At 45.1% G+C, this 21869-nt stretch overlaps 4 gene segments (V, D, J or C); all 4 read right to left on the reverse strand.

Annotated features, from left to right (window-relative positions):
* Positions 1-236: 236 nt before the first annotated feature.
* On the reverse strand, positions 237-944 carry LOC122232808. The segment is given in 2 exon segments: positions 237-760; positions 882-944. Coding segments are annotated over 2 exon segments (420 nt in total).
* Positions 945-5778: 4834 nt separating this feature from the next.
* On the reverse strand, positions 5779-6956 carry LOC122232811. The segment is given in 2 exon segments: positions 5779-6430; positions 6522-6956. Coding segments are annotated over 2 exon segments (381 nt in total).
* Positions 6957-9734: 2778 nt separating this feature from the next.
* On the reverse strand, positions 9735-10294 carry LOC122232730. The segment is given in 2 exon segments: positions 9735-10087; positions 10205-10294. Coding segments are annotated over 2 exon segments (399 nt in total).
* An 11024-nt stretch (positions 10295-21318) lies between these two features.
* LOC107180566 lies at positions 21319-21869 on the reverse strand. The segment is given in 2 exon segments: positions 21319-21662; positions 21784-21869. Coding segments are annotated over 2 exon segments (390 nt in total).

The raw sequence follows: 21869 nt of genomic DNA on the forward strand, positions 1-21869 counted from the left end.
GGGAGGGCCTCTGCTCTCACCCCTGGAGGAACACAGGCCATGCTGTGGAGGACTGTCTGCCGCGGGCACGGTCTGTAGACTCTGACCAGAAACCTAAGGCAAGTTGATGGACCCTTGTGAAGAGAAAAAAAGCCAAATCCACAGGCTCTAATTTTTACGTGTGAACCACTAGGCAAAATTTCTGCATCATTATAACTTTTCTGTTGTCTTTGGTTTGCTTTATTGTTGTTGTCATTTTTCTTTCTTTTTTTTTCTTTTTTTCGTAGAGTTCACACAGCTTTGATAGGAAACTGGGAAGAAGGACATTCAGATCCAGTAGCTACACCCAAGTACAGTAATTGTGCATTCAAGTTATATTAGACTTCAGAGAATCAGAGTACAGTGGTCTAAGCAGGCTGGGTATTTGTCCCACTTCCCCATGTGTCTGTGTCACTGTGACCAGCACTACTAGGCCAGATTGCACAGTAATAGTCAGCCTCGTCCTCAGGCTGCAGCCCAGAGATGAGCAAAAGCCCTGCATTGGCTGAGGCATCTTTGGACCCGGAGAAGCGGCTGGGGATCCCGGGGCCCCGATGCTTATCTGAGGCTGAGTAGTAGTACAGCAGATACCGGGGAGGGCTCCGTGCCATCTGCTGGAACCAGTATATGTTATAGCTTCCAACACTGATGTCACTGCTCAGAGTGCAAGTGAGTCTGGCTGTTGTTCCCAGAGATGCAGAGAGGGAGGCTGGCTGAGTCACAACAGGCCGGGACAGGGAACCTGCAAACACAGACACAGCAGAGGGAAGAGAAGGAACAACGCAAGTGGGATTAGGGAGCTGAGCCACAAGGGTTTCACTCTGGCTGTAGGCCCACCCTGGGACACTGGGTCCCGTCCCTACCTGTGCAGTGGCAGAGGAGCACGACGAGGACAGGGATCCAGGCCATGGTGACACACGCCCTTCCTACACCACAGAGTCGGGGCTGGGCTGCCCTGGGCCTCTCTTATCCCCAGTCCACAGAGATCAAAAGGAGGGGCTGCTCATGCAAATGGGACCCACCTCTCCTGCTCGCTCCTGTGCACTTAGAGGTCTGCAGCCCGTTGACAGGAAGACTATGTGATGCACTAGTTTCCCCCTGGGTGGGCCTGGAAGAAGCAGCTGTTGGGACCACACACAGGCCCAGGTTCAGGGACTCCTTTAGGAGCAGAGAAGTCACCTGCCCTGTCCCCACTGGAAACAAGGGGTCCAGTCCTGGGGCTTTCTACTCTGGAGGGCTACTCAGCAGGGAGCCCCCTTCCTGTAGAAAGCCACAGACCTTGTCACCTGCCCCCTGCTGGTGTCTGGGTGAACCTCTCCTTTCCCAATGCAGGCTTCCCTGGTGCCTGTGTTTCCACCACCTGAGAGTGACCCTCCAGGGAAAGAGAAAGGTCCTGCTCTATATCAGGCATCATCCATGGATGGGGTCTGATGAGAGGGACACATGCAATCCTGACTCAGTACAACCTGTGAACTTTATGGAGCTGAGGACAAGACACACAGGAGAGGGAAGAGAAACCATCTGTCCCAGTGGTACAACTCAGGCGATGCATGCTGGCTCTGGGTGCCGGATGTGGACAGGAGCTCACCTAGGGGACACACACTCACACAGGAGGACACGTAATGTGGGCATGCCGGGTCCCTCCTGAGCAGGGGAGACAAGACACAGCAAACCCTGATGAGGGTGCTGCAGGTGGGGGGACAGAGCAGGGCTGGGCATCCAGCAGGGACCACTGCAAGGCCATCTTGTGACCTCACCTCCGTGTTCTGGGAGACTTGCAATCCTGTCTGTGCAAATCATCAAGAGCACCTGCTAGACACAAGGAGAGGGAACCTGCCAGCTGAGGAATTGGGGTAGCACCCGCACACTCTGTTGGACACGGGATGCACAGTGACCCAGGGCCTGGAGCTGGGGTCTGGGTCCCTGCCCCTCATCCCCCCTATTCACTGCTGCAGACTCTTCACAGTGGATTCTGACACTAACACATATGCATGGAAGTTTCACCCATGTGTTTTGTGGCCTGATTACTCATGTCTTTCTCCTGCGTCCTATTCCATGTGTGGACATACAGATATTGTTTAACCATTCTAAAGGGTGCGTTGGTCACTTTCGAGTCTTGGCAATCATAAACAAGACAGCAACAAACATTTAGGTGCATATTCTAGTTGCACACAAGAACCTCATTTAGAGTAATCCGTAGGACTGTTCTTTTTGCATTATATCCTTAAGGCTTTGTTTGCCGTGGAAGACACTGCCAAGGAATCTTCCCAAGTGATGGGGCTTTTCGCACTCCCACCAGCAGTGAATGAGAGTTCCTGCTGCCCCACATCCTCGGTAGTATTGCTGCTGTCACTGTATTGAACTTTAGCCATGGTCACGGGAGGCCTCTGGTACATCCTTGTTCAATTTGTAATACCACAATGACATATGAAGTTGGAAATCACTTTGCATGTGTAATAGTCATTTTGTCTATCTTCCTTGTTAAGGGATCTGTTCAGATCTGCTCATTGGGAAGGCACTGCCCAGCACCAGGGAATTCAGGAGTTCAGCAGAGCTCTATGTCAGCAAAAAGGGAGAAAGTGAGTATGGAGTCTGACACAGGACTCGATCCCAACACCTTGGGATCATGACCTGAGCTGAAATAAAAGGGTTGGATGCTCAACCAACTGAGCCACCCAGGTGACCCTCAACAGTTTATTTTTAAGTAACATCTGAACCTAAAGTGGGGCTTGAACTCATGAACCCAAGGTCAAGAGTTGCATGCTCTAACCACTGAGACAGCCAGGCTCTCCTTCACTGAGTCATTTGTAACTCTGAACAAGCTAGTTTGCCTTCAAAAACATGAACACAGGGTGAATAAGGATCACTCTGAAGATATAACTGAAGGAAGGGATATGGCACTCTCAGATCATCTTATTCCCAGACAACAAATAATTTTTTGGAAGATCTGACAACAAAAGTCACTCCTGGAACCTCTTGACAGGGGATGCCACCAGGTCTAGAGAGTGGAGGGAGATTTTCTCTCACTTCCCTATGGATCTAAAGCACTGTGTAAGCATTGGTACTATCTTGGCATATAGGACACTAAGAGTCACTTCCTTGCACACGAGATTCCAGAGACGTCAGAACATATGCATTGGTCAAAACATCTTTGGATCCAGAAAACGACAGGGCACTGGGATCTCTGGTGTGGTATTTGACCCTGCCTTGAATCGCAGGAGATATCACGGAGGGTTCCATGGCTTCTACTGGCACCATTATGCATATTTCTTAAAACAACAATGATGTCACTTCTTAGGGTGAAAATGAGTCTATTTGATTCTTCAGAGATGCGGAGAAGGAGGGTGTCTGAGTCAGCACAAGCTGGCAGAAAGAACTTGCAAACACAGACACTCATGGGTGATGGGGCAGGGATGGAGGTGAAGCTGCTTGGAGGTCTGATCCAAAGGTGTGGACATAGGCTCAGAGGCTGCTTTGGGTCACCGAGGACCGTCCTTACCTGTGTAGTAAGAAGAGAACACAAGGAGAAGAGGTTACACCATGGTGGTCACAGTCCTACTGAGAACCCATGGCTAGAGCTAGGCTGTCCCAGGCATTTCTTATCTCCTTCAGTGGCTCTGGGAGATGCGGTTGTACTTAGGGTTGCATTTTCTTTCTTGATAGTATCTTTGGGTGTACAAAAATAGGAACTTTTGAGAAGCCCAATTGATGATCATCCCCCCCTTTTTTGGGTGTTTCTTATGATATCCTATGTGAAGAATCTCTTGCCAAGCTCAAAAATCATGGGGATTTCCTTCTTGTTTTCTTCTAAGATCTTTATAGTTTTAGCTCTAAAATTTAGATCTTTGATCCATTTTACATCCATTTTTGTTTATAGTGTGTGGTAAGAGTCTAACTTCATACTTTTGTGTGTGGATATCTAGTTGGCCCAGCACCATTGGTTGGAGAGACCTTTTTTTTTCAGAGTATATTCTCTGAGCACCCTTTTGAAAATCAATTGACCATAGATGAATGATTCATTTCTGGCCTCTGAGATATGTTTTACTTATCCCTATGTCTATCCTTAGGCGGGTACCACATTCATGTTGACTATAGCTTCATAAGTGAGTTTTAGTGAGTTTTGAAATCTAAAAAAAATTTTTTTAATGTTTATATATTTTTGAGAGAGAGAGAGATGGACACGGAGTGCAAGCAGGGAAGGAGCGGAGATACAGGGACACACAGAATCTGAAGCAGGCTCCAGGCTCCGAGCTTTCAGCACAGAGCCCAATGTGGGGCTCGAACTCATGTGAGAACATGACCTGAGCAGAAGTTGGATGCCAAACCAACTGAGCCACGCAGGTGCCCCAGTGAGTTTTGAAAACTAGAATTGTCAGTCCTGAAAATGTGTTCTTCTTCAGGATTTTTTGCATGTTCTGAGTCCCTGTAATTCCACAGAAATTTTAAGATCATCTTTTCTTAGAGTGCAAAATAGGCATGTGGGCATTTGATAGGGATCGCATTTAATCTACTAATTGCTACAGAGAGTATAGCTTCTTAACAATTGTAATTCTTTATGTTTTGTAAGGTAAATAAGATAAAATAGTAAAACATTTAAGTATGAACCATCTGTTTATCTACTTTTGTCTTAGTACAGAAAAACTATAAAGATAAATGTGGGGCCATTAGTAAACTTGGGTTGTTATTTATTTAAATATTTTATTATGTTTCTAGAAATTGTGAAAGGCAGTCATAAATTTGCTAATCTAAAGAATACTGGCATAGCAAACAGTTCACAGTTGCTTCCTATTTAATTTTCACTAGAAAACTAAGGTCTCTAGAGTTAGGAATTCTAATAAATATAACTTAGGCTACTAAAAACAATTAGGAAAACACCTATGTGCTCCGGGAAAGTAAGACATGTGTTTTTTGAGGGGAAAAGTATGAAAAAAGGGAATACATTTTGTGTTGAAGGAAAAGAAAAATAATATTGTCCTAACATGAGTCCGGTTATTCAAAGAATCCTTAGATCGAGATCTAAATGTATAAAAGAAAGCTGTAGTAGGATTTTGGAAAAGAAACCTGGAAAATAATTTTAAGTGTGGTCAGTACTGGTTAAATTTTAAAGATATTCAGTAAATAAATGAGGTTTCATATCAAAATACATGGAAGAAAAATCAAAATTGTGTTTTCTCTGGGTTAAAAGGTCAAAATTTTCTTGAACTATTGGTCTGCTCTTATTAAAAATGGAAACAAAAGGTTTACTCACTTTTAACCTTATCTGCCTAGAATACAAGCACTCTGTTTTACCAAAATACTTCCTATGCTTATCAGAAATATCATTCATTGAAAACAAATTATTTATAATATTTCAGAAGTCTTACATGTTGCTTATAACTAGGTAACTTTCTCTACTTGCCTTTAAAATGTGTTTGTGTTGTGTGTCACAGGAATAAACACATTTTCTTGTCAATTGCATCGTAATGAACTCTACTCACGTCTTTGGCCATGACCACTTTTACGGCTTCTCATGTACAGTGACCATGTTACTCCCATGCTCCTGCAATGTGTTTCATCGTCAAGGATATTCATGGAGAGGACTTTTGACAACCTTCCTTTACAACATGTTTAGGTTCTGTGTCCTCTCTCTTCTCCCAGACACTGTCAACTCCCTGAACATGGGGACCCTTCCTGTCATGTCCACAGGGACCCACATCCATAGAGTCATTTGTGGCACACCCTAGGTGTTCAGGAAGTGCTATGGATGCACATTATCTGGGCAGCACTGTATCAACACTCAGACATACCTGGACTCTTTGTTCCTGGCTCTGTCCTGACCTGTCATGGGCTCAGTCGCCAGGGCAGCTGGCCCCTGATGCCCAGGAATTTCTCCTCGGTAGGAGAATCTCCTACAATGTCTTCCAACCGGGGACAGGCTTGGGGGCCTGAAGTTAATAGAATATGGATTATTTGCTAACCAAAGTTCCTTGACATTGTTCTCACACTACAGTTTACCCCAAACAAAGGAAGCAGCTGACTTGACCAAAGGGAGGGCTGCAAGAGGACCCCCGTTGCTGGGGAAACAGCAGATTTTTGTCTCACTTCCCCAAAGGACTGGGCACTGCATAAGCAATGAGTTTCTTGTCCCACGCTGAGCCGTGATCATCAGCCTCGTCGTCCGCCTGGAGCCCAGGGATGGTCAAGGAGCCTGTATTGCCAGACTTGGAGCCAGAGAACCGGTCTGGGACCCCCGAAGGCCAAGTGTTCTCATGGAGAATGGCTTTAAGGGTCATTCCTGGGAGCTGTTGGTACCAAAACACACAATAACCGGCCCCAGTGTTGGCTGGGCTTCCAGTGCAGGAAATGGTGAGCGTCTGGCCCAGGGACCCAGACACTGAAGATGGCTGAGTCAGCACAGACTGGGCCAAGGACCCTGGAAGAAGAAGAGATAGAGAGGGTGAGGCTGGGGTCTAGAGACAAGAGGAGGAAGCAGGGCCCCTTCCCCTGTCTCTGCACCCAGTCACCTGTGCAGTGAGTAAGTACGATGAAGAAGAGAGAGACCCAGGCCATGGTGGAGGCCCGTTCCTCATGACTGCTCCTGCCCTCTGTGACCCCACAGCTGAGCAGACCTTCCCTAACCCCTCCTTCCCCTCTTCATCCTCTGAGAGAGGGAGGGACCATCCATGCATGAGACCCCCAGCTCTCTGACCCTTCACAGGCCCCGGTTGGTCCCTCATCCTGAGGAGGTCAGGGGTGGGCAGGGCAGGGGCTGTGTGGGGCCAGGGGGTGGGGAGGTCCCAGATGGGAGCCCTGAGCTGAAGGCAAAGGCAGTGCCAGGTGGCAGATTCAAGTCTCAATAACCCTGACCCCTCAGAACCAGGCCCTGAGTGACCCCTAGTGTCCAGTCACAGACACGCCATTGTGTGACATGGTGACCAGAGCCCATCAGAGAGACAGCTCCAGCCTCCCCACTGCTCCCTTGCTCCTTCATGGTCAAGACTGAGCCGGTATCTCTGGGACACACTCCTTTGAGATCATGATCAAGTTCAGAACAGTGACAGGACTCCATGGACAGGTGTTCCCTTCTGTCCAGGAGGCTGGCCATTCCTCTTATGGGATTCCTCCCTGGTTTCCGGAACTCCCCTTCCACTCGTGTTCACACAGCCCTGAGGACTTGGGGAGCACTCCTTTCCGGGTTGTGTAGAAGCCCTCGTGTCTGTTCCTAGAAGGGTTAAGTCCTAAAAGCCTCGGTCATCTGTCACTATTTCCACCAGCTTAGAAAACAGTCCTCAACACACTGTGGGCACGGAATCCCTCCTATTATCTGTTCTGTAAACACATAGACCCAACTCTGCAAGAGCCCTGCCAAGTGAGGCTGTGTGTGGCATTGACCTCAGAGCACAAAGGGCAAACCTGCAGGGAGTTCTGGGAGGGAAGGAGTGACAGCTGCAGGTGTTCTGACAGGGACCTCCTTGCAGACTTCATGTGTTAATCACCTATTAGACAACTGTTACCTTAAAACGAATGTGTGTCATTTTTTCCAAAAACTCAGCTCCGAAAGAGTGATTTAAACTCAGTGACAGTTTCAATGGGAAGGTACAGGTTCAATTGCGAGTGTGTTTCCCCGGACCCATGTTTATTGCAGACAGAATATGATTTAAAATAGTGGTTGCCAAATATGTGAAAACATAACGGAAAATACGTGACATTTAGTTCTTGGTTGAATAGGGGCCAATACCTTGCTTAAATCACTTGATTCATTATTGTTATTACTATTATTATTATTTTAATAACAATTCTGCATATTAGGGCTGGTCTAACAGGTAAAGTAGGAAAGCCCAACATGGTTCCCGGGGAAACATCATGAGGAACCTGTTCCAGTGAACTTCACACTGATCTCGCTGGTGGAATGAACAAACACAGAGTTTGCTGCATGGAATGCTAAGGGGTCAGACTCCTCTCAGGGTGGGTAAAGCAATAGTTACTGTGTCTTGTGTTCACCGTGTTCAGGATAGAAAAATTGCTCAGTCAGCCGCCGCTGATTAGAGGAATGAATTGCCACTAGCTAAGACCAATTTGACCCAGAAAATTCTTTCAAAGATCCCATATAGATGCCAGCTGAGGTGGAGATAAGGGGCACTGTGTCTCTGAGGTCACAGGCCCTGTAGCCCTGAGATGTTTCAGCAGATTGAGACAGACGTTTCAGCAGAGGCTTATCCTGGCTGGAGGTGTCTCTGGAGTGTCTGAGGGTGACAGTCCAGCCCTGAGAGGATGCAGAGTGTGCCTCGTGTCCCCGTGGACCTTGAGCTCCAAGGGAGCAGCACTGAGGCTGCTGTCCCAGAATCAATGCACTGATCAGCTTCAGGTGCTACCTGGAGCCCAGACATGGTTGGGGGCTCAGCCGCCCATGGGGACAGAGACTCACCCAGGGATCCCTGCGCATCAGCCTCATCCCAGGAGAGTAGGTGTTCAAAGCAAGTCCTGCCCTGGTGTTAGGACTCCTGTGACACTCACTGTCACTGGGCTTCCTGCTCATGGGGATTCTGTTTCCTCGATTGTGACGCTGATGAAGGCTGGGTGAGCACAGGTTGACAATGACTCCTGGGGAGACAGAGGAACCTGGAAAGTGTCAAGTCCAGGACACTACACACTAGCTCATGCTGGACAAAGCAGGAAAGAGTATCCAATGGGAAGAAGTGTCTTCCACAAATGGTGTGGAGTAAACTGGACAGCAACGTGCAGAAGAACGACTGCACCACTTTCTTATACCATAATCAAAAATGAACTCAACATGGATGAAAGACCCATGGGTGAGATGGGGAACCGTCAAAATCCAAGAGAAGCACGCAGACAGCAACCTTTTGACCTCAGCCATAGCAAATTCTTACTGGAACTGCAGGACACAAGGGCGGGCCTCCCCTCGATAAGCCACTGGGCATGAAGTTTTTTTATTTATTACTTTTTAAAAATGTTTGCGTGTTTACTTACTTTTGAGACAGAGAGCAACAGAGCATCGGTGGGGGAGGGGCAGAGAGAGAGGGAGACACAGAATCTGAAGCAGCTTCCAGGCTCCAAACTGTCAGCACAGAGCCCCACGCAGGGCTCCATCCCACAAACCATGAGACCATGACGGGAGCAGAAATTAGACGCTTAACAGACAGAGCCACCCAGGCATCCTGGCATGACGGTCATTTTGAGTTAAAAAGCAGTGAATGCCCGTACACTCAGGAAAAGCTCTTCATGTCTCTTCAACTGACTAAAAGTTCAGTGGTAGCACCTGTTCTGGGAAGACAGCTGGCACCACAGACAACTGCCCCAGGATATGGATGGGGTGGGGCAGATGGGGCAAAGGGGCAGCAAAGCCTGTTTAGTCACAGTCCTCTGTGTCCCATCGTTTCCCAGGGGCCCTGCACATATTGTTTATGAAACATATACTCTACTCTTCTTCTTCTGTCTGTGAAGTGTATTTCTTTGCATTGAATACTAGACCCCTACCTCATCCATGTAATTCAGAAAAACATAGACCTCATTTTTGCCTGGGTGTCTTTTGAATTTCTAGGTCTATGTTGATTCTCATATGTTCTCTATTAAATTTCTTGTGTGTCACTTCAAACTCCTCAAGGACAGATCTCACCATAGAGGACTCTCCCCTATAGGAGCCTCCACAGAAGCTTCTCAATAAAAGAGGCTCAGAGACAAGGAGTGTGGACCCAGGGTGTTTTGGTCTCACTTCCTCGTTATCTGAGACACTGTGAGTAACCAAAGCTGCTCCCACTGCCATAACCTGTAGCACAGTAATAGTCAGCCTCGTCCTCAGGCTGCGGCCCAGAGATGAGCAGAAGCCCTGCATTGGCCGAGGCATCTTTGGACCCGGAGAAGCGGCTGGGGACCCCAGGGCCCTGGTGCTTATTTGAGTCTGAGTAGAACCTCAGTAGATACCGGGGAGAGGTCCCTTGTTTCTGCTGGTACCAGTATATGTGGTAGCCGCCAATGTTGTAGCCACTGCTCAGGGTGCAGGTGAGTCTGGCTGTTGTTCCCGGAGATGCAGACAGGGAGGACGGCTGGGTCAGCACAGGCTGGGATAGGGAACCTGCAAACACAGACACTCATCACTGATGGAACCTGAAATGCAGGCAAAATGTCCCAGGATGCTGAGCATGGCAAGCACCCTTTGAGATCCCCCTGTGTCCCTGAGGCCAGCCCCTACCTGTCCATTGAGACAGAAGCATGAGGACTAGAAGAGTCCAAGCCATGATGACATAGACCGTAGTACCTACACTGGGCTGGGCTGCCCCGGGCCTCCTTTTCTCCTCCACCCTCTGCCACAGGAGGAGCTGTCCATGCAAATGAAGTCCATCTAGTGACTGCCCAGCCCCTCTCTGAACCCTGGTGCTTCAGCCCAGCTGACGGACACACCCTGGGGACGATGGAGGTTGGCTTCACCACTGGGGAGACCCCTGGGAGGAAGCACCTGCATGCACAACGCACAGGTTCCTGTTCAGGGGACCTTACCACAGCAGAAGGGACACGTGCCGACTTCCCATCAGGGAGCCCAGAGCCCAGTCCCCAGGCCCAGGCTCTGAGCAGTTGTGAAGACACCACAGGGTACTCCCACAGCGCCCCCTCTTGGCTGACAGGCACATACCTCACTGTGTCCAACAGCCCTGAGAGCCCAGCTGGTTTCCTCAGCTCCGTTTGTTCACACATCCTTGAGCTGAATCATGGCCAACGTGATCCCATAGTACCGCCTGTGATGACTGCAGTATTTTGCACTCTTAGAAGGAGTCCTGGTCTCTGTGAGATGCAAACATTACCTCCCGTTAGTGGTAAATTGTTGACATCTGGCAGAAGATGCTTCAGACATCATATGCCTGCACTGGTGTGCGAGGTAGCATCTTTAAACCTTGGGAATGTTTTTCAGCTCCTATGCAATGTAGCGATGGATGCCAACGAGTGCCCAATAAATTGGGGTTTTGTTTTAATCTGCGATTTTTTCGCTCATTTATTGGCTAAGTGATTTATCAAGGAAAGGGAAAACAATGAATTTATCTTTGATGAAGTCCAATGTATCAGGTTTTTTATGGCTTGTGCTAATGGGGTCTTATCTAAACATGTTTATACAAACCCTAGAGCCTGACGACTTTTTCCATTTTTATGTTTTCAACTGTATACTTTACAGTATGTCAATAATCCTTTTAGTGAATTTTTTTATGAAGTCAGAGTTTTCGGTGAGATTCATTTCTCTCGATGGATATCCAGTGGTTCTGTGGACATTTGTTCAAAGGCCATCCTTCCTCCTCTGAAAGGCTTCTGCAACCTTGTCAATAAGGTTTTGTTATCCATAAGTATTTCTTATCCATGCTTTTGTGAGTTTGGTTCTGAGTTTTCTGTTCTGTTACATTGGCCACTGTGTCTACCTTCCATCCACACCACTCTGTCTTGTGATAGGAATTGAATTACACTTCTCTACAAGTTGGGAAGAATTGTCATCTCTACTATATTGACTCTTCTAATCCTTAAACACAACATATCCCTCCACGGTTTTGGATCCATTTTGATCACATTTCCCAGCATTGTCGAGATTTCAGCATCTATGTCCTGTACATGTTTTGTTAAATATTCACCCAAATACTTCATCATGGAGTGGTTTGAAGTGTTATTCTTACATTGTTTTTCACAAGTTTATTGCTCATACAGACGCAACTAAATGATCTTTCTACGTTGATCTTGTGTTCTGCCACCTTCCCGAAATTGCTTATTACCCTTTGAATTCATATATTTACATACATATTCATAGGTCCCTTTGTATTTTTCCCGTATATCATCCTCTGGCCTGAAAGTAGGGACAATTGGCTCTTGTTCTCCTTAGTCTGTATGCCTCTCATTGTTTGACTTGCCTTATGCTTTGGTCAGGCACATCCAGTCCTATGGCTAACAGCAGTGTTGAGACTGGACATGATGACCTTGGTTGCCACCTTGGGGGAAAAGCTTTCAGAGCTTCACCTCAGTTTGTGTTAGCTGTGGTGTTTCATCATTTTCTTTATCAAGCTGAGGATGTGCTCCTCTATTTTCATTCTCTGAGAAATGTTGTCTTTTTCATTCATTCATTCATTCATTCATGCATTCTCATTCTTTGTCATGAATAGGTTTTGCATTGTGTGAAATGCTTTTTCTGTATTGATTGATAAGACCAGGTTTTTTTTAAATAATTTTTAAAATTCAGTGTATTCATTTATTTATTTAGAGAGAGAATGATAGCTTGAGCTGGGGAGGGGGAGAGAGAAGAGGAGAGAAAGGATCTCAAGCAGGTTCCATGTTGTCAGCGTGGAGCCCCATGGAGCACTTGACCTCAGGAACCCTGAGATCATGACCTGAGCTGAAATCAAGAGTCCTATGCTTAACTGAGCCAAATTGGTGCCCCAGGGTTTTTTCTTATTTAGCCTGTTAATATTGGAGATTACATTGACTGATTGTTTAATATAAAACTGGCCTTGCATCCCCACAATACACCCCATTTCATCATTGTGTGTATTTCTTGTGATACATGTATATAACTGAATACTGTTTTTTTAATATTTTCTTTGAAATAGTTTTCTGCTTATTTGTGTGACATATTCCACTTTTTGTCTGTTTTGTGCTAGGGTGCTATTGACACCAACTACTGAATGACAATTTTAGAAAGAATGATTTCTGGGGCACCAGGTGGCACAGCGTACTATTCATGATTTCTGCACACGTTGTGGTCTCACGGTTCATGACATCGAGCCCATCAGAGGGTTCTGTGCTGACAGTGCAGTCTGCTTGGGTTTCTCTCTCTCTTTCCCTCTCTCTCTCTCTCTCTCTCTCTCTCTCAAAAACAAACAAACTTAAAAGAAAAGAAAGAATTCTTACCTTAACTCAATTCAGCATATTGATCCACAAGCAAGGAATATCTATTCATTCATTCCAGTTTTCTCTAATTTCTCTTATGATGCTTTGTAGTTTTCCATATACAAGGCTTTCAATTTTTCCAAAATACATCCTTAAGAATTGCATAATTATATCACTATAAATGGAACTGCTTTTATTTTTATATATTGATGGTTTATTGCCTCTATGTAGACTACCATCTATCTCCTCATTCTGATTTTGTAACCTGAAGCCCAGAATTGAAGCAATCAGACCCAAACCATCTGCGACTGAGCCCTAGAGCTGATTGGGAATCAACACCTTTTGTTCTCTGACATCACCACTGAATATTTTTTTTAGCTCTGAACAACAAAGTTTGTCTTTGAAAACATGAACACGGTGAGAATGGGTCGTCAGTGCAAAAATATAACTGAAGGAAAGGATATGACAGTGTCACATCATCTGTCTCTGGGACAACGGAGGGTCTGTTGAAGATCTGAGCACAGAAGTCACCCCCTGAGCCACCTGAAGGGTAACGTCACCAGACGCAGAGGGTGAAGAGAGATTTCGTCTCACTTCCCAATGCACTGATGTAATACATAAGTATTAGCACAGACCCAAGATCCCTGGAGTGCATCTGACTCTGATTTGAATCTCAGCAGAAACCAGGGATGGCTCTTTGCCTTCTGCCAGTGCCTATATATGGTGTCACTTCTCAGGGTGCAGATGTGGGTCAGCACAGGCTGGGAGAGGTTTGCTTCTTCCAAACACAGACACTCCTGTGTAATGGGGCAGGAATGGAGGTGAAGCTGCTTGGGGGTCTGATCCAAAGGGGTTGACAGAGGGGCAGGGGACTCCCCAGTTGTCCGAGAACCGGAAGGGAATGTGAGGGGACTACATGCAGCTGTATGTTCTGTCCATTTTCCTCCCGAGGGATGGACCCTGGAGATAGGAAACTACAGCAAGATCACTTCTAGTTTCCTCTGAAATCCTAACGTGGAGATGGAGGTCAGACCTGAAGAGCCAGAGGGAGAGACTGAACGTCTGAGGGACACGGGAAGAGATGGGAAAAGAGGAGGGAGGGTTTGGGGGTGTTGGCAGGGAGAGTCTGTAGGTTCTGGTCCAGATTCACATGTAGCTGGTTCAGACAGAGGGTACTTTGACTATGACTAGGGTTACTGTCAATATATCACCTGTGGGTACCTCAGTAGTGACACAAGGTCCCACTTTAAGGAATCATGTGGTGATACTGATGTGTGGACGAATGTTTTCTGGGCAGCACGTTCAGGCACAGACACAGTATTTATTCCTGTGCATCTTTTCCAGACCCCGTAGGGACGTGTAGTTGGGCTCTGTTACGTTAACTGTCAGTGTCTTCCTGGGATGCCCAATTATCTCTCACATTACATTCAAACATGAGTGCTTCTATTTTCCCTGTTCAAGGAAAGATCTTTCTGCAGAAGAATCCCACCTGCATGTGTCTCTAGGTTAAGTTTCATACTGAAAAGATGCTCGGAATCATGATCCTTGTGCACAGATATTTTCTCTTGCTTGCTCGCTATCTGAGACGCTGTGAGTAATGAAAGCTGCTCCCAATGCCATGAGCTGTAGCACAGTAATAGTCAGCCTCGTCCTCAGGCTGCGGCCCAGAGAGGAGCAGAAGCCCTGCCTTGGCCAAGGCATCTTTGGATCCAGTCAACAGGCTGGGCACCCTGGAGTCCTGTTGCTTATCTCAGTGGGTGTGATAGGATAGGTTGTACCAGGAAGGGCTGCCCGAATGAAGGCTCCTCATTGAGCAGCTGTGCAAGGACCACAGTGCAGTCCCACAGTGCACCCTGCTGGTCATGGGGCATTCACCTGGCCATGGCCCAAATCCCTAAGCATCCTGCTGATTTCTGCAACTCACAGTGTCCCTGTGTAGTCACACATCAGTGATCTGATCCACAGATAGTGTCATCCCGTCGCACTGCCCATGATTACTGTAGTGTTTTTCCCTCTCAGAGGGAGTCCTGGTTGATGGAAGATGCAAGCATTTACCATAAGTCTAAGTGAGGCTGTGGGCACCCCAGAGAAGGTACTGCAAAAATCATATCCCTTCCTTGGTATGCAATGTAGAATATACCTACATTTTTAGTGTTTATAACACATGTGCATTGAAGCAATGGATTCCAAATACACTCCCATAAATTCAGCTTTATTTTATTCTGTGATGTTGCAGCTCATTTCATTGTCTTACTGACTTACTAAGGAAAGTAAAAACTGTGAGTTTATCTTTGATGAAGTCCAATTTATCAGTTTTTTTTATTTTATGGGTTGTGCTGATGGTGATTTGTCTCAACATTTTGGTTCAAATCCTAGATCCTAAAGATTTGTCCCCCATGTTTGCTAAAAGTTTACAAGTTTATGTTGGACAGTTACGTCTAGGATCCATTTTAAAATTTTTCATAAGCCAAGAATTTTAGTTGAGATTCCTTTCTGTCTATGGATATCCAATTTTTCTTTGGCCATTTGTCCAAAAGGCCATCTTTCCTCCTTTGAAAAGCTTCTGAAAGTTTATCAAATATACTGTTCCACACATTTGTCAGTCTGTTTCTCTGGTCTCTGTTGGATTACATTGACAAAATGTCTACCCTTCCATCCATATCACCTGTCCTGTTATGATAGCAGTGGATTAACATTTTATACAATTTGAGAAGAATGACATATTCCAAAGTTTATTCACTTTGAGACAGTGAGAGTGGAGGAGGGAAAGAAAGAGAGGGAGAGAGAGAGAATTCCAAGCAGGCTCCCCACTGTCAGCACAAATCCTGATTTGAAGCTTGAACTCACATGAGATGATGACCTAAGCCAAAAACAATACCACTTCGCTTAATCGACTGAGCCATCCAGGTGCCCCAGGAAGAATGACACCTGCACTATGAGCTTTCCATACCACCAATAGGTCATGTCTCTCCATTGTTTTAGTTTGAATTTGATTTATCAGCATTGTCCACTTTTCAGCCTCCATGGCCTGTACATGTGTTGTTAAATATGCACCTAAATATTTCATTATTGAGTGGTTTTATGTGGTAATGTGACCCAGATTTTCATTTTCATTGCTGTATATACACATCTAAATGATCTATATATAATGGTCTTGTATTGTATGACCTTCCTGAAATTGTTTATTACTCTTTGACTTTAAATATTTACATACATATTTGTATCTTCTTTTGTAGTTTTCCTGTAGATCATCCTCTCACCTGAAAAAAGGGATGTTTATGTCTTTTTTGTTGTCTGTATGCTTTTCATTTCTTTCTGGCATTATGTTTCTGTCAGGCACATTGAGTCCTACATTGAACAGCAGTGTTTTGAGACTGGACATGATTGCCTTAGTCCCAACCCTGGGGAGAAATCTTTCAGTGCTTCCCCTCCATGTATATTAGCTGCAGGTGTATTACAGTTTCCCTATCAAGCTGAGGATGTGATCCTCTATTCTTGGTTCTCTGATAATTTTTGTCATTTTCATTAACTGTCATTCATTCATTGTCTTTTATTGTCATGAATGGGTTTTGAATGGGGTTAAATGGCTTTTCTGTGCTGATAGATAAAATAACAGATTTTTTGTCTTTAGTCTTTTAATACAAGACATTACATGGATTGATTTTTGACCTCCAGGTATTTGTGATCTTTCACAATTTTTTCTTGTGGTTGACTTCAAGTTTCATAGCATTGTGGTATGAAAATATGCATGGTATGATCTCGACCTTTTTATACTTGTTGAGAGCTGGTATGTGACCCAGTATGTGATCTAATCTGGGGAACATTCCACGTACACTTGAGAGGAATGTGTTCTGCTGCTTTAGGGTGAAATTATCTGAATATATCTGTTAAGTTCATCTGGTCTAGTGTGCTATTCAAATCCATTTTTCCTTATTGATTTTCTGCCTAGATGATCTGTCCATTGTTGTAAGTGGATGTTAAAGTTCCCTACTACGCTTGTATTACTCTCAGTGAATTTCATCATGTTTCTTATTAACTCATTTATATATATGGGAGCGCCCAAACATAGAAATATGGACACTTGTTAGATTTTCTTGATGGATAGACCCCTTAATTATGATATAATGTCAATCTTCATCTCTTTACATTCTTTGTTTTGAAATCTAGTATGTCTGATATAAGCATGGCTGTTCTGGCTCTCTTTTGACATCCGTTAGCATGATAGGCAGTTCTTCATCCTCTCACTTTCTTTTCCTTTAATTTTGATGTTTATTTATTTTTGAGATAATAATAATTTTGATGATGATTTATTTTTGAGAAAGAGAGAGAGAGAGAGAAGGGACAGAGAGAGAGGGAGACAGAGAATCCAAAGCAGCCTCCTCACTGTCAGCACAAAGTTGACTCAATCCCATGAACCATGAGATCATGACCTGAGCCAAAAGTGGGACGCTCAACCTATGGAACCAGCCAGGCGTCCATCCATCCCCTCATTTTCAATTCGCAGGTGTCGTTAGGTCTAAAATGTGTCTCTTGGAAGCAGCATATATATGGATACTGGGTTTTTTTTTATTAATTCTGATACCCTATGTCTTTTGATTGGAGCATTTAGTGCATTTACAGAGCGATTATTGAAAGATGAATTTAGTGTCATTGTGTTGCCTGTAGTGTTGGTGTTTCTGATGATGTTCTCTGGTCCTTTCTACTCTTTGTTGCTTTGGCCTTCTTCTCTCTCCCTCCCCTTTCCACTCCCCCTCCTCCTCCTCCTTCTTCTTCTTCTTCTTCTCCTCCTCCTCCCCCTCCCCCTCCTTCTCCTTCTCCTTCTAATTCCCCTTCTTTTTCTTCTTCTTCTTCTTCTTCTTCTTCTCCTTCCTCCACTCAGAGTCTCCCCCTTAAAATTTCTCACAGGATTGGTTTAGTGGTCACAAATTCCTTTAGCTTTTGTTTCCCAGGTTGACTCTTTATCTCTCCTTACATTCTGAATGACAGCCTTCCTGGAGGAAGGATTCTTGGCTACATATTTTTCCCATTCAGCCCATTGTGTGTATCCTGACACTCCTTTCTGGCCTTCCACATTTCTGTGGACAGATCTGCTGCGACCTTGATCTGTCTTCCCTTAGAGGTTAAAGACCTTTTCCCCATGCTGCTCTCATGACTCTTTTTCTGTGTTATTTTGTGAATTTGGCTATGATATGCCTTGGTAATGGTCATTTTTTGTTTAAGCTAATTTGTGCTCTCTGTCCTTTTGGATTTTGATGTCTGTGACCTTCCCTAGATTAGGGAAATTTTCAGCTATAATTTGCTCACATAAATGTTCTCCCCCTTTTTCTCTCTTTTCATCTTCTGGGATGCCCATGATATGAACATATTCCTCTTTGTAAGTCCCTGAGTTCTCTAAATCCTGTTTTGTGATCTTTTGCCTTTGTTTTTCTCTTTTTTTCAGCATTATTATTTTCCAGAATTTTATCTTCTGTAACACTGATTGTGCTCTGTTTCATTCATCCTCACTGTCATGGCATCCACTCAAGATTGTATCTCAGTTATAGCATTTACAATTTGGGCCTGACTAGATTTTAGGTCTTTTATCTCTGCATAAAGGGATTCTCAGGTGTCTTCTATGTTTTTTTAACCTCAGCTAGTATTCTTGGAATCATGGTTTTAAATTCTAATCTAGACATCTTACTTATATCTGAATTGATTAAATCCCTGCCCATAATTTCTCCTTGTTCTTTCTTTTGGGGCGGACTTCTCCATTTTATCACTTTGGAGGAAAAAATAATAAATTAAAATTTAAAAAAATTTTAAAAATAAACATATAAAGGAAGCTAGATGCTAGATGGGTTTTGGTCTGCTTGATGAGAGATGCTTGATGGAAAAGAGAAAAAAGAGAAAAGAAAAACAGTTTACAAATTTACAATATTTTTTAAAAATTAAAATTATATCAAATGAAGAAACTAAAATAGAATAAAAAGTTTTGCTCTTTTTTTTATCCAAGAAAGAAAAGAAATAAAAACAGCAAAAACCGGAGCAAACAAAAGAACAAACGAACAAGGAAACAAAATGAAACTGAATGAAGCTAGATCCAGTTTGTCCTAGAACTGAAACTTTGTAGCACAATATGGTCCCCAGATTCAGCAGATGGAAGGAGTTTGTGCTGTTCTGGGGAATGTGCCCAGAGGTTGCAGATGGATAGGGCTCTGTGTAATGGCTCCATTCTCCATTTGGTGGTGCTACTTTGCTCACTGGGGTGGGTAAGTGTGGGTTTGCTAAAGGCTAAAATGGCTTCATCCTGCTCTCTAGTCTCTTGAGCAGAAAAATTTCACACCCTCTTAGATGTGCAACCTGTCACCCCTCATTTGTCTCAGGCCTCTGTCCATTCCCCGCCTTTACACTGTCTGTGTTTATTATATTTATTTTGAGAGAGAGAGAGAGAGAGAGAGTGTGAGTGGGGGAGGGGCAGAGGGAGAGATGGAGACACAGAATCTGAAGCAGGAGTCAGGCTGTCAACTGTCAACACAGACCCCGATATGGGGTTGAACCCATGCAACATGAGATCATGACCTGAGCCGACATTGGAATGCTTAACCAACTGAGCCACCCATTTCCCAAAGCTTGAGCTCTTCAAAGCATTAAGAGCACTCAGCACTTCAAGAAGACACATGTGTTAGTATAAATTGATCATGGAATAAGTTAGATTGATAAGTTAGATTAGCTGCAAGAAACCAAGGCCTAGCCAGAATAAACCAATAATAATAATAATAACAACAATAATAATTAACCAATGTGGACTTCTTTTTCATCTTCTATGACCTTACTATCTTGGCTTTATGACTAGTGAGCATATTCTGCCTGGTGTCCACAATCTGGAAAATGTACTTGTCAGGGTGCAACTTTTGGCCAAACAAAAAGACTGAAGAACATTCTCCCTGTGTCTGTCTATGCCTCTGTCTCTCTCTTGCTCCAGATGGGCCTGCTGTTGGGGGAGATAGTCATGAGAGTTTCCAGACTATAGGAAACTTCTGTCACCGCAACCTTCAAGTTTGTTAGTGCTGGAAAGTCTGTTCAAGAAGCACCAGTCCAGTGTCCCAGTTTAGTGGGCCTGTGACACCGTTGTGTCATAATTACCCATGAGACTGGGAACGCCATTTTCACTACAGCCTCCTTACCACCTGTGCAAAAAAGGTTTTTGCTTTCTTAGACTAATTTAGGAGTAAACTTTTGGATTGCTGGCCAACCCAATCAGGTGTAGGCCAGGAGCATGGGTGGTGAAAGAATTCACCCAAGCAGAGCAAAGGAGATAGAAATTTAGGGAATACACTGTAAGGGAGCAGCAAGCAGGACAGCAAAGCAGAGATGGTCTCCCAGGAGGCAGTGGTGGGGGGCTGTAGTCAAGAGGGGAAGGTAAGGAGGTGTGAAATATTTGGGGTTTTTTTTCCTTTTTTGGTACCTGTGTCTGGGTAGGAGTCAGTTAGGGCTTATAGATATTTTGAGGTGACTTGTCTAATGGGCCTGTTTGCATCCAGCCCACTCGTCACTGTGGGACCTTCTACCATACTCAGGTGACCATTGCTCAAGCCTGTCACCTAAAACTGGCCTCTATGTTCCCGCTTGCTAGATCAACAATGACAAATCCTTGATATTTGGGCAGAGGTCTCATCTTCAGTAGCGGCTCATGTTGAACAGTGGGGGTGTGCTGTCCATACATAAACTTGTCTGTCCGTCTGGGGTTCTGTGTAGTTATAGACCAGAGCATGGTATTATACTAACGTGCTGACAGGTGATTTGAGTGAAATGCCTTGGTGGCCTGGTCCATGGCATTTAGGAGAAGGGGATCCTCTGGTGCTCCAGGCTGAAATCCTTGTTGAACCATTATTCATATATGGAATTCTTGCATTCTGGAGGACACAAAGTTAAAAAGTGGATTGAACTGGGCGGGGGGTGGGGGCAACAATTAGGCATATGCATATTGAAGCCACAGGTCCTAAGAGAGAAAGAAGGCAGTGTAGCCATGACCAGGTTTCTTTCCAGGAAAACCATCCTTATGTTGCCCAGTCCCAGGGGGAGGAAGGTCGTTCAATCAAACCGTAGACTTTTTTATGTTCCCTGATAGACCCAAAAGCAACATTGTTCCTTTAGCAGGACACAGATACACTCTGGGCTTCAGCTAGGACATCTAAACTCAGTTGTTTCTGCAAAACATCTGTGACTAAAATTTCCAACTGAGGTTGTAAAATCATAATGAATCTACCTATTGTAGACCCTGAGGCTTGTGTATTGGGCTGTATTCCCTCACCAGTGTGCAATCCTAGGATGGCTGTGCTGTCTCAGGCAATAACACTCCTTCCTCCTCAAAGACAGGTGTTCCCACAGCGGAGTGTCCCATCACAAGCATCCACTGAAGCTTCTCAATAAAAGAGATGCAGGGGTTCTTGTCTCACTTCCTCGTTATCTGAATCACTGTGGGTAACGATAGCTGCTCCCACTGCCATGATATATAGCACAGTAATAGTCAGCCTCATCCTCAGGTTTCAGCCCAGAGATGAGCAGAAGCCCAGCATTGGCCGAGGCATCTTTGGACCCAGAGAAGTGGCTGGGGACGCCAGGGCCCTGGTGCTTATCTGAGTCTGAGTAGTAGTACAGGAGATACCGGGGAGGGCTCCCTGCCATCTGCTGGAACCAGTATATGTTATAGCTTCCAACATTGATGTCCCTGCTCAGGGTGCAGGTGAGTCTGGCTGTGGCTCCCAGAGATGCAGAGAGGGAAGCTGGCTGAGTCACAACAGGCTGGGACAGGGAACCTGCAAATACAGACACAGCAGAAGGAAGACAAGGGACAGGGCACATGAGATTAGGGAGCTGAGCCAGAGGGATTTGACTCTGGCTGTGGGCCCACCCTGGTGCCCTGCATCCTGTCCCTACCTGTGCAGTGACAGAGGAGCACGAGGAGGACGGGGATCCAGGCCATGGTGACACACCCCCTTCTTAGGCCCAGAGCTAGGGCTTGT

Source organism: Panthera tigris, chromosome D3 (assembly GCF_018350195.1).
Source record: "Panthera tigris isolate Pti1 chromosome D3, P.tigris_Pti1_mat1.1, whole genome shotgun sequence".
Classification (NCBI taxonomy): Eukaryota; Metazoa; Chordata; class Mammalia; order Carnivora; family Felidae; genus Panthera; species Panthera tigris.